The 14,077-nt window shown below is 34.6% G+C and overlaps 2 protein-coding genes across 4 annotated transcripts in view; one reads left to right on the forward strand and one right to left on the reverse strand.

Moving 5' to 3' along the window:
• Positions 1 to 14,077, reverse strand: part of LOC112157912 (protein CEBPZOS) — a 34,779-nt gene that overhangs the window by 2,599 nt on the left and 18,103 nt on the right. For 2 of the 3 annotated variants that reach the window (XM_024291017.2, XM_024291018.1), the window contains exons 2-3: positions 872 to 989; positions 744 to 788 (exon numbers count right to left, since the gene is read on the reverse strand). In XM_024291017.2, coding sequence (XP_024146785.1) covers positions 744 to 788; positions 872 to 989 — 163 coding nt within the window. Of the gene's footprint in view, positions 1 to 743; positions 789 to 871; positions 990 to 1,508; positions 2,070 to 14,077 lie in introns of those variants that run through there. The other variant, XM_024291016.2, reaches the window with a different exon arrangement.
• On the forward strand, positions 5,238 to 8,758 carry LOC112157909 (hepatocyte nuclear factor 3-beta-like). Its single transcript, XM_024291013.2, has 2 exons — positions 5,238 to 5,472; positions 7,705 to 8,758. The coding sequence occupies exons 1-2, from the start codon at positions 5,419 to 5,421 to the stop codon at positions 8,614 to 8,616; spliced, it is 966 nt and encodes a 321-aa protein (XP_024146781.1). The 5' UTR covers positions 5,238 to 5,418; the 3' UTR covers positions 8,617 to 8,758.

A 14,077-nucleotide genomic window follows, 5' to 3' on the forward strand; every position in this document is an offset into this window, starting at 1 on the left:
AAAAAAAAAAAAAAAAAAACTGGAATGTTGCGAAAATATTAACTTAACTCAAAATTAGCTAAAAAAATTCTCAGTAGATGCCAAACTAGCCAAAAACACTAGCATGGTACTGAAGTATAAAACTCAGTAGCATTATGGTCCTTAACTTGCTGAACGTTTTGATACCAAAGTTGCATATCTTGCAGAAAATGCACAAGTATTTGAAGAATTGTGTTTAAATGATAGCAAAATTTGCATACATTTTCAATAATTGCCTACATTTTCAAAAAATCTGTAAGTTAAAGTAAAAGCATGAATGTATTGAACATGCTGATTGTTTTTTAATTGCATAAATTGTATAGTTTGAAAAAATTCCCCATTCATTTTCAAGAAGTGCTTAAAAATTGCATAAAACCTTAAAAACTTTAAAATGTACAAATACCAAAACTACAAGTCGTAATGTCTTTAACGAGCTGAACGCTTTGATACCAAGATTGCAGAATTTGCTGAAAGTGTGATTGAGGTTTTATGAATCAAAAAAACGTACAAAAGAATAAATATGGATTAATAAAGAGAAACAGAATCACAATAGTGTTAATGCATTTTAGACATTCACACAACTGAGTTAATATTGTAGATGTTAGACTGCAACCAAATTAGTGTCTGAGCTTCAAGCTTTTCATCAAATCCTGAAGAAAATGTGTCCATCTATCAAATATTTTTCCAAATTAAGCAACATAAGTCAAAGATTTCCATCATCTTACCTTCTAGAACTGATGGGAACCTCTTGTTCACGGTGTTCCTAAAATCTTCAGCAAAAGTGAAGAGTTTAGAGACCACGAAAACACAAATCCAGCAGATCTTCTGTTTTGTGTCAGATTTGAACGGATACCTTGACTGCTGTTCATCTTGTGAAAGAGTGCGTACGCCCCAAAGACTCCTGCCAGCTCCAGGACGATCACTGCCTTCAGCAGCCTTTTGGCCAGAGACTCCAGAGGTCTGGGAGACATCTGGACACAGTTCACATTTACACTTTAGTCTGGAGGTCAGAGGTCAGAACGTTACCCCATTTTACATTTTTCAACAATAAAATATCAGCTGATTTTTTTCAAGTTCTTCCCAAAACACTGAGGCTGCTTTTCTAATAAATACAGTTTATTATTAAATAAAATTAACAATAAAGCAGATTTTTTTTAGGGTAATCACTAGATATTTGCTGGAAACTAAGAATATACTTCTTTTATTATTCCCTGCTCTTTTTTTATACTACAACTTAAGTTTTCCATTTATATTTGTGTTAACATAATTTAATGTAAATATTGATTTAAAAATATCTACGAAGAAGTAGAAAGAAAATAAATCGATTATTTTAATTAAACTATAAACTAACATCGTGGCTAATTCGGAGGTATTTAAAACACTAGCTAAAATGATGAGCTTAGCAGACTGAATTTAAGTAGATTAAGTTTAGCGTTAGGCTTCAATTATTTCATTCGAAAGAAGGTTCGTTTATGTTTTGGTTAACTCACATTTAAATATCCAGATAAAAGAATGATCAAATTAACCGGATAAACTCCAAAACCGTCTGTCCTTGTGCCCTGCGCATGCGCACAGGGATAGTCGTGCATCTATGCTTTTTTATTAGATATATATGCGCACTGCTGCCCCCTAGTGTTGAGGAAGATTAACTGGACAAAAGTCAGAACCATGTAGTTTAAAACAAGCTCAAAAAAATAAAAATAGATCGATGGGTTCAGATGTACATATTTTAACCAGTCTGATCTTAGAACAAGAAAAATGTGCTGCATTACCAACAAGTAAAAAAAAAAAAACAGTTCAGCCACATTATTGAGAAAAAAAAAACAAACTTATTTTGATCAAAAACGAAGGACAAGGGCAGTCAAAACTATTAAACTAATAGACTTTACGATGGTCCACTTGTGTAGCTTCCTTAGGGAAAAAAAGCTTTATTTAATCCTAATGCTTTAGTTAGAAACGCCGTTTGTCCAAATCAGGAAAAATGCACATTTCGCCTGTTGTTGCTCAAAGCTACCAGCAGATGGCACTGTGGTAACAGTTTCAAACCAAGTGAGAGCGCAACTCATAAATAAGTGGTGTTGAAGAAGGTAAATCAAAGAAATAATTTCTGCAATTTCTGCAAAATACACATACAAAAGAGAGGTTTAGTGGATGGACAATAAGGTAAAGAGATCCATTAAAAATATAAATGGTAAAACATAAAAAAATCTTTCAATTTCAAAGCCATCAGAAAGATTGATTGTGTGCATTTTGCACTCTTTCACATAAATATCCAAACAAGAATTAAGGTGCCAAAATAGTTTTTGTCAGGAATTAAATAATAATAATAATAATACATTGCATGAAATTCTACATAGGATTTAATAAACATTTTTTAAAATAAATTTACTATGAAACATGCAGTTAAAGCTTTTAATTTGATCTCATGAGGCTCACTCATAATTACATTTGTCCACAAGAATTCACACCAAGTTGTGATATTTCTATAACTTTTTAATGTAAGGATCCAAAATGTGCCCTTTTTTAAAATCTAAAATCTATTTTGCTACAAATCTGTAAGTTTAAACAAAAGGAAAATACTGTGAATGACAAAAAAAACATTTTGTGACTTTTGATTCATTCAAACACAAATTTTTAGGAGTTCCATTTTTTTAAATTAGTTTTTTGTGTATTTTAATGTGAATTTCTAAGTTTCACCAAAGATTAATTTTAGTTTGAATTATTTCAGATTCTGCTCATACAATTAATCCCAATGACTTTAAATACATGCAAAAATATCTATTGTTCTGTTTTATAATATGATTATACATAAATAAAATTTAAAAAACTTGTAAATCATTTAAGATTTGCATCCATTTAGTTGTAAAATATAAGATATGGATAATTTGCATTACATTAAATCCAAATAACAAATCAGTTTTCTTTAAGACTCATTTTGCCTGCTTTTCTTTTCAGATTGAACACATCCATCAGGTGAGTTTGGGGAGTTTCAGTTTTACTTTGTGAGCCACAAAAATGTCGAGAATTTGCTCGCCGTCCACCCGAGGAAACGCAGGCGGTGTGTGCACAGAGCATGGTGGTCTCCTGCTGTCCTACAGTTATGTGTCCTTTCAGATCCAGCAGCAGGTAAACACTGTCAGTGTGCAAACAGTGAAACTCTGCTGAGAGCGGCAGAATACTGCCTGCAAAGACACCGAAATTCAGTCAATTTAAGTGTCATTTCAGAAAGTAAAAACAGTTTTTGTTTTCATTTTATTATGAATAAAGTAACGGTAACTAATAAATAATTTCCTATCATGAGATCTCATCGTATTAGTGTCAAACTCAATCAGACAGGAGGCCAAAATGATTTTATTTTATTGTTATTTATGGTTAAATGTTATCTTATTTCTAACTTGTATAATTTGGACAAAAATTATACAAAAATTAAAAATTTCTATTCAGTTCACAGATTAAACAGTATTTTTTTTTAATTATTATAATTCGTGTCTAAATTTTTACTAGTTTTTAAGTATTTTTTTCCAAGTAGAAAATAAATTTGACTGAATTATTGGAAAAAAGTTGAGACCAGCTCCTGTTCATTAGATTGTTTTTATAGTAGGAGTGCCAAAATATCAATACTGTGATATATCGCGATATTTAGTCCTGTGATTGATTCTCAATAGGCTCTCATCAGGTCTTGATCTTTTATTTTCATTTAAAGAGGCAGTAAAACGTTAAATTCATCAACCTTTGATGAGACGTTCTTAGATATCAGGCGCATGTTGCACCCATGTGTCTGGCAGCTACTTGAATTATTTAATTTTTTGTTCTGTTTACAATTATGTTGCACTAAGTAGTGGCTCTGCTGTTCATGTTTACTATTGTTTACACTGAATTTTACAGATAATTCTAATTCAATTGGTGCTTCTCAAAGACATAGTATTACTGATTTGCACTAAAGTGTTTATTATTTGTTGCACAAAATAAGACACAAATTGTTAATTATGATTGTGTTCAAGCTAAAAAATAAATGGGGAAATATTTTCCTAAAAAATATGTGTTCTATAAAATGTGAGTTATTAGAGACGATTTTTACCAATTATCGCAGTATCGCGATAACATCGATATCATGAGCCGTATATCGTGTATCGGGAGGTATCAGTGATTCCAGCCCTATTTTATAGTCTGGTAAGTTCTGGGCAAATCGATGCAAAATATCAAAAGTATTGATCTCAAGTTGATATTAGATCAATGCCGGCTTTTCTTTATCTGCAAAAAAGATTCAGCTGAGTCGCCGCCTCACCACTCCCACCAATCCTGAGCAGCAGAGAAAAAGCGTTAATTCTTCACACTATTTCCACTGTATTAAATGAGAAGTTCTATTTAGAGGATAAAAAATTAAAAATCATTGACATATTTTTTTCCCCGTTAAAATCATTTTTGATGTTTCAAACACTGAACATTTTTGTTACATCTGTGATTGTTTGTGGCATAAGGTGCATTGTTTCTTTTTGTTTGTTTGTTTTTGGTCTGAAAATAAAAATAAAAAAACAAAGGTTTTATATAATAGTTGCTTCTTTTGGTTTGTTGACTGTTTTGCATTAATTTCTTCACCTTTTATTCAATTTAAATAGGTTTTTATTTTAATAAACTATTTTAAGTTTAAGTGAAAACATTTTCTTAATTCTGTTTTTAGGTTTATCAAGTAATTAAAAAACACTCATGGGGATTAAAAACAATTGAGATTTTGGAGGTTTATGTCACATCATTTTAGAAAAATATCAATATTGATAACTGTGATATTGACAGTTATCAGATCAATAACTAAATACTCAATATCACCGATATATTCCGGTGAAATCAATAGGTTTTAGCATCGTTTGTGTTTATTTGAAGTTATTTAAATGACTTTCTGTAATAGTGCACCTATAGCTGTAAATCATTCTTAATCTGCATCTCTTTTCATTTCGGATTCAGTTCTGTTGTGAATTCTTAGAGTGTTTCCTCTACATAATTCGGCTTAAAACTTTTTTCTTTTCAGGAAGTTGCACTAAATGTTGGAATTGAGTATTTTCTGATTAAATTCCATTAAAAACACATTAATGTATTAACATTTGGCTGTTTATTTGATGTAAATTCATTTTTATTCTACAGATTCACTGTAAACTCATGTGGTTTGTTTCAGTTCAACTCCAGCCGAGGCTCCTCGGGGCCCATCATTGGCCCTGAGAGGAGAGCAGCTGATTGGACAGCAGCTGCGCATCAGAGCGCAGGCGCGCGCCCGCGGCCCGCAGTGGCGGCTCAGGTGTGCGTGCAGCTCCCGCATCCCGCATCGGGGCTGATGGTGACACAGGCGGGGTCAGCGCGGGGCTGGAGCCGTTCGGATGGTTCTGGTCGGGACGGTGTTTAGCGGTTACAATGGAGGGACAGGAGCACGCGGACTGGACCGGAGGATGCTACTATGACACGGAGGTGCGTGAATCCACATGCGGGTGAACCCCGCACCGACGATATCTATGAGCGCAAACCGTCCTCCTCTAGAGCAGAAGAATTATAAACATTTAAATGTATTGATTTTTAAAATATCTTTAGGCGTTTTTGGCGCAAAAATGAAAATAAAACGCAGAAATCCCGCAGTATTCATCATTTAAGCGGGTTTTCAGAGTCTAAAATGTGTCAAGAAATTTATTTATTTCACATTCTAAAAGATTTAATGTTAGATTTAATCAAAGGCATAAAAGTGTTGGAGTTTATTGGCTAAAATATGTGTCGGTCGTTGTATTGGAGCAAAGAAAGTAGTTTTGCTCATTTATGCACTTTTTAAATTTAAATTATTTTTTTCTTTATGCGTTTTTTTTCTCTCGCAAAAATGAGGATAAAACCGCAGAAATCCCGGATTATCTTAAAGCGGATTTGTGTTTAGAATTGTATTTATTTCACATAATTTTTCTTTTTTCAAAGAAATCAAAATTTAAAACGTGTATTAAAAAGAAAATTCTAAAGTAGAAGTTTAGCTGTTTAAATTTGAATTTTAATGTTGTAAAATGTGCATTTTTTACTCATTTGGACACATTTAAAATGATTTTATTTATATATTTATTTTTTACAATTTGTCTTTTGGTCACATGTGTATTAAGATAAAAATCTTGGTATAATTTTTTAGGTTATAAATGATGTCATTATGGTTAGTTAATTACATTTGAATTACATTACAAAGTGTAAGAGCGTTTTTCCCTATAATTCGAGCCGAAGAATTTAGAAAAACTTGTTTAATAAGTTAAAAATGAGAATAAATTTCATATAATTATCATTTTTAATCTAGGAGTCCGCTTTTTAAAAACACTGACATGCAAAGCTCTCAAATAAAACTGAAGAAAAAGCAGTTTTGATCGAGATTTTATCAAATAAATCTTATTTTTCATCATTAAATCATTAAATAAACTTTTTATAGGGATGCATTTAAGTGATTATACAGTATTAGTTGTTTGTGAATGAGATGTTTAACTCTGAAACGTGTAACGAAAAGGTGCAGAATGTTCCGGAACCATGCACCTTTCTCTGGTTTCATTTTTTAAATAATCTTTATTGACATAATTACACATACAGAAAAATTGACACTCCACCAAACCAGCCAATAACAACATTTCCACATTTGCCAAAATGAAGAAAAAAATGCATAAAGCCATTAGAACAGCAAAATAAATCAGGTAAAAAAAAATAAGTAAGGGATATTATGAGAAACTAACGCAGGACTCATGGTTGCTTCTCCGCGAAGTGCGTTAATTTATCATAATAAACACTCCAAGGGTGTTATCCCGCCTATACTATAATCACTTACAAAATAAATAAATATTCAAGCAAAAGTTAGTACTTCATGCTTGTTATTTCTTTAGTTTAGATCACTTTTTCGCAAAAAGCGGACTATTTGATAGGTGATGCGGCTTGTTGTCACGGTAACATGGCGCCACTGAGCCGGAAGCCGACAGAGAACTCAAGTGCAGCGGCAAATCACTGCCCATTTAAAAGATAGACCCGGACAAATGTGGATTTTTTTTTAAGTTAAGGCATTTAGTGAGCAGCTAGAACACAAACAACTTCAGTCTCGATGTTTCATTTCATTTTACGGCAGTTTCGCTATAAACTCTGCTCCTCTGAGCTGCCTTAAAAGACGGGAACTCCCTCTTGTGGTGAGACGGAGTAATACACTATTCAGTACGCCGAGTCATGTGTTTTATGAGTAGAATAACTAATTTGAAGAAAAAAAAATACCAAAAATGAATCTAACATTATGGGGCGGGGCGATCGTCACGATAGGTTAAATTAAGCAGTTCAGGGAGAAAGTTCACCTCTTACTGCTTGTTTTTGTCCAGATGAAGATGCAAAAGTGTGTTTTAAAGAAGCCTGCGCAGTGATACAGAACGTTTGGGCGGTGTGACCGGAAACACTTCTGAATTCACACCCAACAGCCAATCAGAATCAAGTATTCACCTGGATCATGTATTATAAATAAAAAAAGGAAAGGATTCTGCTAAAGTTTAGCTTTTTTAAGTTCAGGATTCAATACCATTTATACACAGACTATTTTATTTCCTGAAAAACATAAAATACAATTTTGTTAGCATTTACTCTTATAAATGAAATATTTACCCATAATTATAAGTAAGTTAATGTAACTGTTCTCTGTATTCCTTTCTCTGGTTCCAGTGTTACCCCGCAGCGGCCATGACGTCCATGAGTGGCTACATGAGCGCGCCCGTAGCTGCCACGTGCCACGTGAACGCGCACTACGGAAGCCCGGTGGGGTTCGGTCCCTCGCAGAGCTGCGGGGCAGCAGCAGCCAGCATTACCCCCTTCAGCTCGCCGCCTCCACAGGGGACCGGTTCGGTTTACGGAGCGCCCTGCGGCATCAGGACCAGAGAGTCCAAACCGTACCGGCGGAACCACACCCACGCCAAGCCCCCGTACTCGTACATCTCTCTGATCACCATGGCGATCCAGCAGTCGGACAGCAAGATGCTGACGCTGAACGAGATCTACCAGTGGATCATGGACCTGTTCCCGTTCTATCGGCAGAACCAGCAGAGGTGGCAGAATTCCATCCGACACTCGCTGTCCTTCAACGACTGTTTCATCAAGGTCCCGCGCTCGTCCGATAAGCCCGGGAAGGGCTCCTTCTGGGCCCTGCACCCGGACTCGGGGAACATGTTCGAGAACGGCTGCTACCTGCGGCGCCAGAAGCGCTTCAAGTGCAGAAAGAAGGCAAATCCGGGCTCCGAGGGCGGCTCCGGTTCCGACCCACCAACCCCCTCCTCCCCTCCTCCACCCACAGAACCCAAGGACCTCAAGCCCCCCTCTCCACCCCCGCTGTCCCACCATCACCACCTCCCCATCCACCTCAAACCGGACCTCTACCACTACCCCTTCAACCACCCGTTCTCCATCAACAACATTATGTCGGAACCGCAGCTCCACAAAACAGAACCCGTGGTTCAGTATGGAGCCTTTGGGGGCCCGGTGTCAGGGACGCTGATGGGGGCCAAAGGTGGCCTGGATGGAGGGCACCCTGATCCCAACTACTACCACGGCCTGTACAGCAGAGCCATCATCAACCCCTGAACTGAATCCACACTCCAGCTTAGATTCACTGTTTGTATTCTACTATTTTTAACTAGGGCTGGGTATTGATAATAATTTACAAAAACAATTCAAGTCTGATTTTTTTTTTTATTCTTTTGATCCATGATTTTACACATTTAGACACATTTGTTTAGAAATACATTAATAATCTACTATGTTTTGAATATATTTATATTAATCTGATCCAGTTCACATACTGTAAAATGTATTAGTGAAATAATAAGATTGTTAATAGGATACAGTGTTACATGTTGCAAAAATGTTCAGCTCATTAACATATTGTTCTGCTTCTCCTGGAGGACGTTTCAGTTTGGCCACTAGGTGGCGATGGTGCTAAAGCATTACACCTTATTCCAGAAGTAGAAGAAGAAAGTATGAGCAAAAAAAAAAAAAACGATGTTTTAGACCACAAATAGTTACTTTAAGACATATTTCCTTAAAGTAGTTTGGAAAATTCATGTCTATGAGTTCATCAAGATGTTCATTTAGTCAGCAATGTATGTTTACGTCAATCGAGTCTTAGCCATCCTATGGGAAATTCCATTAAACATTAGCATCAAGCTAGTGGACTTTAGCTTAATGTGCTAAATCGATCTATATTTTTATGAATCGAGTACTGATTCAAGATCTATTCAAATCGACTTTATCAACCCAGCCCTATTTTTAACACTAAGAAAAAGAATCCCTCAGTTATAGAACCCTTACATGTAGATCTGAAATGGATCTCATTACTAACATGATCTCTTCACAGGGCAGCAATGCATTTTGTCCATTGATTTTCATAACTAAAACTCATATTTTAACCTTGAAGTTCCTATAAGTTAATATTGTGGATCTTTTATCTGTCTGTCATCCTTAATTCAAATTTTCTCTGAAAAATAAAAACAGCATGCAAATAAGGGAGATATTTGAACACCAGATTTAACAGAAAATGTTTACTCTTTTCTCATTTTATGCTGACGTCAGACAAAATGTCAACAGGGCCGAAAATGCGAATATTGACTTCCTGTTTAGATCGTCAAAGCTGACAGATGAGCGCAGTTTGACACAATTTTATGTAAATAATGAAAGGTAACCTTACCATTTGATGGAAAAATGTACAATATTTATTTTATGAATGTCCTGCTGAACCGTATTTTCATTGTCTGTCTTAGATCGTTCACAAATTTAAATGTAATATGTAATAATTTAACTGTGTAGAAAAGATCTTCTGCAGCTGGAAAGCTAGCATTAGCATTAGCATAAATTAGAAGAAGAAAATCTGAATTACCTTCAAGCAGAGGACTACTGATGTTTGATCTAAGAGGGAAAAACCAACCTGGTAGGACATTTCTAAGATAAATATTGCACACATTTTGGTTAACTTTCATTATATATGTCAAATTGCTTTGAACAGCGTTTAGCTGTCAGCTTTGTCGTTCTAAACCATAGACAATAAATAATGATGTAATTCTGTAAACTCGCCGTTTTGTGTGACGTCACATGAAAAGGATTGATTGAGTTTTTAGAACACATTTGGAAAAAAAAGCAAGATTTTCATTTATCTCATTTGTGCCATTTCTTTATCTTTGTTTGATGGTTTCATTTGAATATTTCACTTAGATTATTTCAAATGTTCTGAAAAATGCTAGTGTGTAAAATATAGATGATTCCACTGATGTCATATGTACTGTGTGTGTCAAACAACTTGCATTTTATAATAAAATCTGCGGTTTTTGTTGAGGCAGACCTATCATTTTTTAAAGTCTGATTTGAGCTTTTTTTCATTTTTTTCATCACAAAAGCCCACTTTGATGCCTTAAAAACAAACACGTCGGCCTCAGATCAGTTGGAAATCCTTTCATTACAGCTGGAATCCTATAATCTCAGGCAGATCTGCAAAAACCCACCCGGTCTTGTGGATCTGTCCCTTGTGGAATTTTGCTTTCTAAAACTTTTGAACTTTTTTTTTCTTCTTTTTTTTGGTAGTTATGGAGAGTGAGGACAAAAAGCAAATTTGACTTTATGGTGCACACATTTTCTAAAGTGCTTTACGTTGTATTAATGCTTACTAAGCATTCACACTATAGTGATTCTTCTGCTCCTTTCCATATGTTCTTCGGCATTAAAAAACTCTTCACACTTTCAGCGATTTCAGCAATCTTGGTATCAAAACATTTATCTTGTTTAGGACATTACTGCTTGTATTTTTGGTCTCTAAACTTTAAAGTTTTTGAAATATAAATATGCCCCTCATGGGCTATGTTTGAATCTTTTAGAGTGTTTTTCTTTTTTAATGGAGTTTACTTAATATATTAGCAACAGGCTAACGTTTTTGGCTAATTTGTTATTGGCTTTTAAAGGATAATTTACAATTTAGCTAATATATTAGCAACAGGCTAACATTTTTAAATAATTTGTAATGGGCTTTTACAGGCTAATTTACAATTTATCTAATATTTTAGCAACAGGCTAACGTTTTTGGCTAATTTGTTATGGGGTTTTACAAGCTAATTTACAATTTAGCCAATATTTTAGCAACAGGCTAACATTTTTGACTAATTTAGTTTACTGCGGAATTTTAGGCTATTTTGGAGTTTAGCTAGTGTTTAATTAAGCATTTAGTTGATCGTTGTTAAGCCTTTTCTTATTTGTAGAATAGAAACTAAAGTAAAATGTATGTTTTTGTCTTTAGAATATGATCGTAAGACAAAGAAAAGTTTGCTTTTCTCAAACATCATAGAGAACCCACTCATCAGAGGTCCATGCGGACCTCTCCGTTGTGACTCTGGTTAAAGGAAAATAAATCTTAAACAGTAACTTTAAAGCAAAAAGAAAGTTAGTCAGTTAGCAGTAACACAAATAAAATTAAGTTAAGATATCACTCTGCACAGTCTCTGACTACAATACCCATAATGCTCCAAACAGTACTTGTTGTGACCTCAGGTCGATCTGGGGTTGTAGGCATGAATCGGTAACATGTCCAGAGAAAAAAATGTAAATTAACTTCCCCATAAGTTGAAATATTTAACATGATTAAAATTCACTATTGAAGTCAAAAGAGTTACCCTTTTAATAAGAATTAAAGATCTTACTGCACACAAATGAAATAGGAGGGGCTCCAGAGGGGATCCTTGAGGGACCCCAGTAACTCTGAAACCCTGTTGCATGTAAATCTGCTTGATAAATGACTCCCAAATAATAAAAAAGGAAATATGGTTTAAAGGTTGAAGCATGAAAATGAGAAGGTTCAAGAAAGAACGTGATGTACTGGAATACTTAAAGATGATGGTCAGATGATGGTCAGAACACGTACAGAGAGGTGTTGAGGTGTGATGAGGGCTTTTGAAGGACTAACTGCCGCGGTGGGTGTCTCTGTTTGCTTAAGAAAAGTAATCAGCACATTATGAATAATAATGACCTTTTTCTGGCTGGGTATAATGGAAAGGCTGCATGCCAAGCAGCTTGAGGTCAGAGCTTAGCCGGCAATGTTGTGTTTGGATAAGAAGCGTTTACCACATTCACACACACATGTATACGTATAAGCACCGTCCTCTGCTTGATTCTTCAAGCAGATGCATGAGAGTTTCAAAATTCAACCGTGGTTTGGATCATCTTTTTTTTAGGTTAATAATTTTGTGTAAAAGCTGAGCTTTTCTTAAATCTTTCCAGGTCTACTTTGTATATTATCAAACCATTTAACCTCTGTTAATGTTTTTTTTCTTGAATATTTTCTGGCATGCTCAATTGTTTTAAGGTTTCCCACAAATTTATCCCAAAACTCCTCACTAGTTTGAGCAAAATTACCTCAGAATTGACACGTCCAACACAGACAGATTTTTGCAAATTGTAGCAAAGCTGAATACTAAGTTTGTTGTCCATCAAATACACTGACAATACACGAGAAAAATGTTAAAGATTCATTATGTTATATGCATTTAACAGGAAGTAGCAAGAAAATCTGCACAAGTGTTTTTTGAAATCTCTCTCTTAAAAATGAAAATCAAGTTATCCCATTTCCCTGGATTTAATTTTTTGTATTTCTATCACAGAAACCACATTTCAATCATTTAGCTTTGCAGGGACATTTTGAAAAAAAAAAAAAAGAATCCTTATATAATAGAAGTGGATAAAATAGTAAATGAACAGAACCTTTCAGAAATGTTCAAGGAATTGGCACTGATACCCTAAACCTGGGGTGTCAAACTCAGTCACAGAACCGGGCAAAATCCAAAACACACCTTAGGTTGTAGAGCGAAAAGAATAAACATTTATTGAAAACTCTAAAATGAAAACTTTAAACTGCAACTTTTTAACATAATTATGGACTAGATCTATAGCATTACCTGCAATATTGCTAGTGTGAATAAGCTGAATTTGGCTGCTGAAGATGCTGAAACTGATAGCTAAAAATGCAGAAGATAATAGCTGAAACACTGAATATGACAGCTAAAATCACTAAAGCTAATAGCTGAAAACACTGAAGCTGATAGCCACAAAAATATTAGCTAAATGTCAAATTAGCCTAAAGAAAACTTAGGTTAGCCAAAAAAGCATGTAGCTGAAATAATTGCTAAACTTTTAAATAGCCTAAAAATGGGGGGCGGGGGGGGGGGAGCCCAAATTAGCTAAAACAGCTAACATGAAGCCTAAATATTAGCCTAACTCCAAAAAAACTAAATCTAAAAGCCTGAAAAACAAAAAAGCCTAAATCAGCCAAAATATCTAGCATGTAGCTGAAAATATAGCTAAACTTCAAAATAGCCTAAAAACAGAAAATAACCTAAATTAGCCAAAACAGCTAGCATATTCGCTAAACTTGAAATATTAGCTAAACTCCAAAACAGCCTAAAAAATGAATAAAAATGCCAAAATAGTCCAAAAAACTAGCAGAATGCCAACTTATAAAACTTTAACTTTTTAACATAATTATGAATAATAAAAAAGCAGGAATATTATTCCAGAATAAATAAACTTAAATCGTAAATAACTTTCAATATTTTACTCTCCATAAAAATATTTGTATCAAAGTTATACAAGTTAAAAATGAGTGCAAGATGACATTGGGTCATTAATAACAATAAAATGATCTGGAGGGCCGGATCCGGCCCCCGGGCCTTGACTTTGACACAGGTGCTCTAAACCAAGCGCTTTCTGAATAATTAAAATGACATTTTAAATAAAAGTTGTGTTATTGTTGCAACATGTGACTATAGCTATGGTGCTATTCAAATAAAAGATTAAAATCAAAAGCTGTTACAAATGTCAAACAATGATCACAAACTTTGCTAAAAAAATTGATACTAGTATACTTGCATGTACATTTATGTATTTTAGTGCACTTTACAGTTAAAGTAATAAAGAGACATTTCTCATCTTTGACGTTAGAAAAGCTGATTTGAGCAGTCGTGGCGGGGCATTTTTGACCACGACCATCCCAGATAAACAGCCGTTTGCCATT

Source organism: Oryzias melastigma, linkage group LG24 (genome assembly GCF_002922805.2).
Source record: "Oryzias melastigma strain HK-1 linkage group LG24, ASM292280v2, whole genome shotgun sequence".
NCBI classification, from domain to species: domain Eukaryota; kingdom Metazoa; phylum Chordata; class Actinopteri; order Beloniformes; family Adrianichthyidae; genus Oryzias; species Oryzias melastigma.

Coding starts and splice junctions, on each gene's coding strand:
- LOC112157909 (XM_024291013.2), top strand. CDS start 5,419: ATGGAGGGACAGGAGCACGCGGACTGGACCGGAGGATGCTACTATGAC. Junction 5,473..7,704: donor GATGCTACTATGACACGGAG/GTGCGTGAATCC, acceptor CTCTGGTTCCAG/TGTTACCCCGCAGCGGCCAT.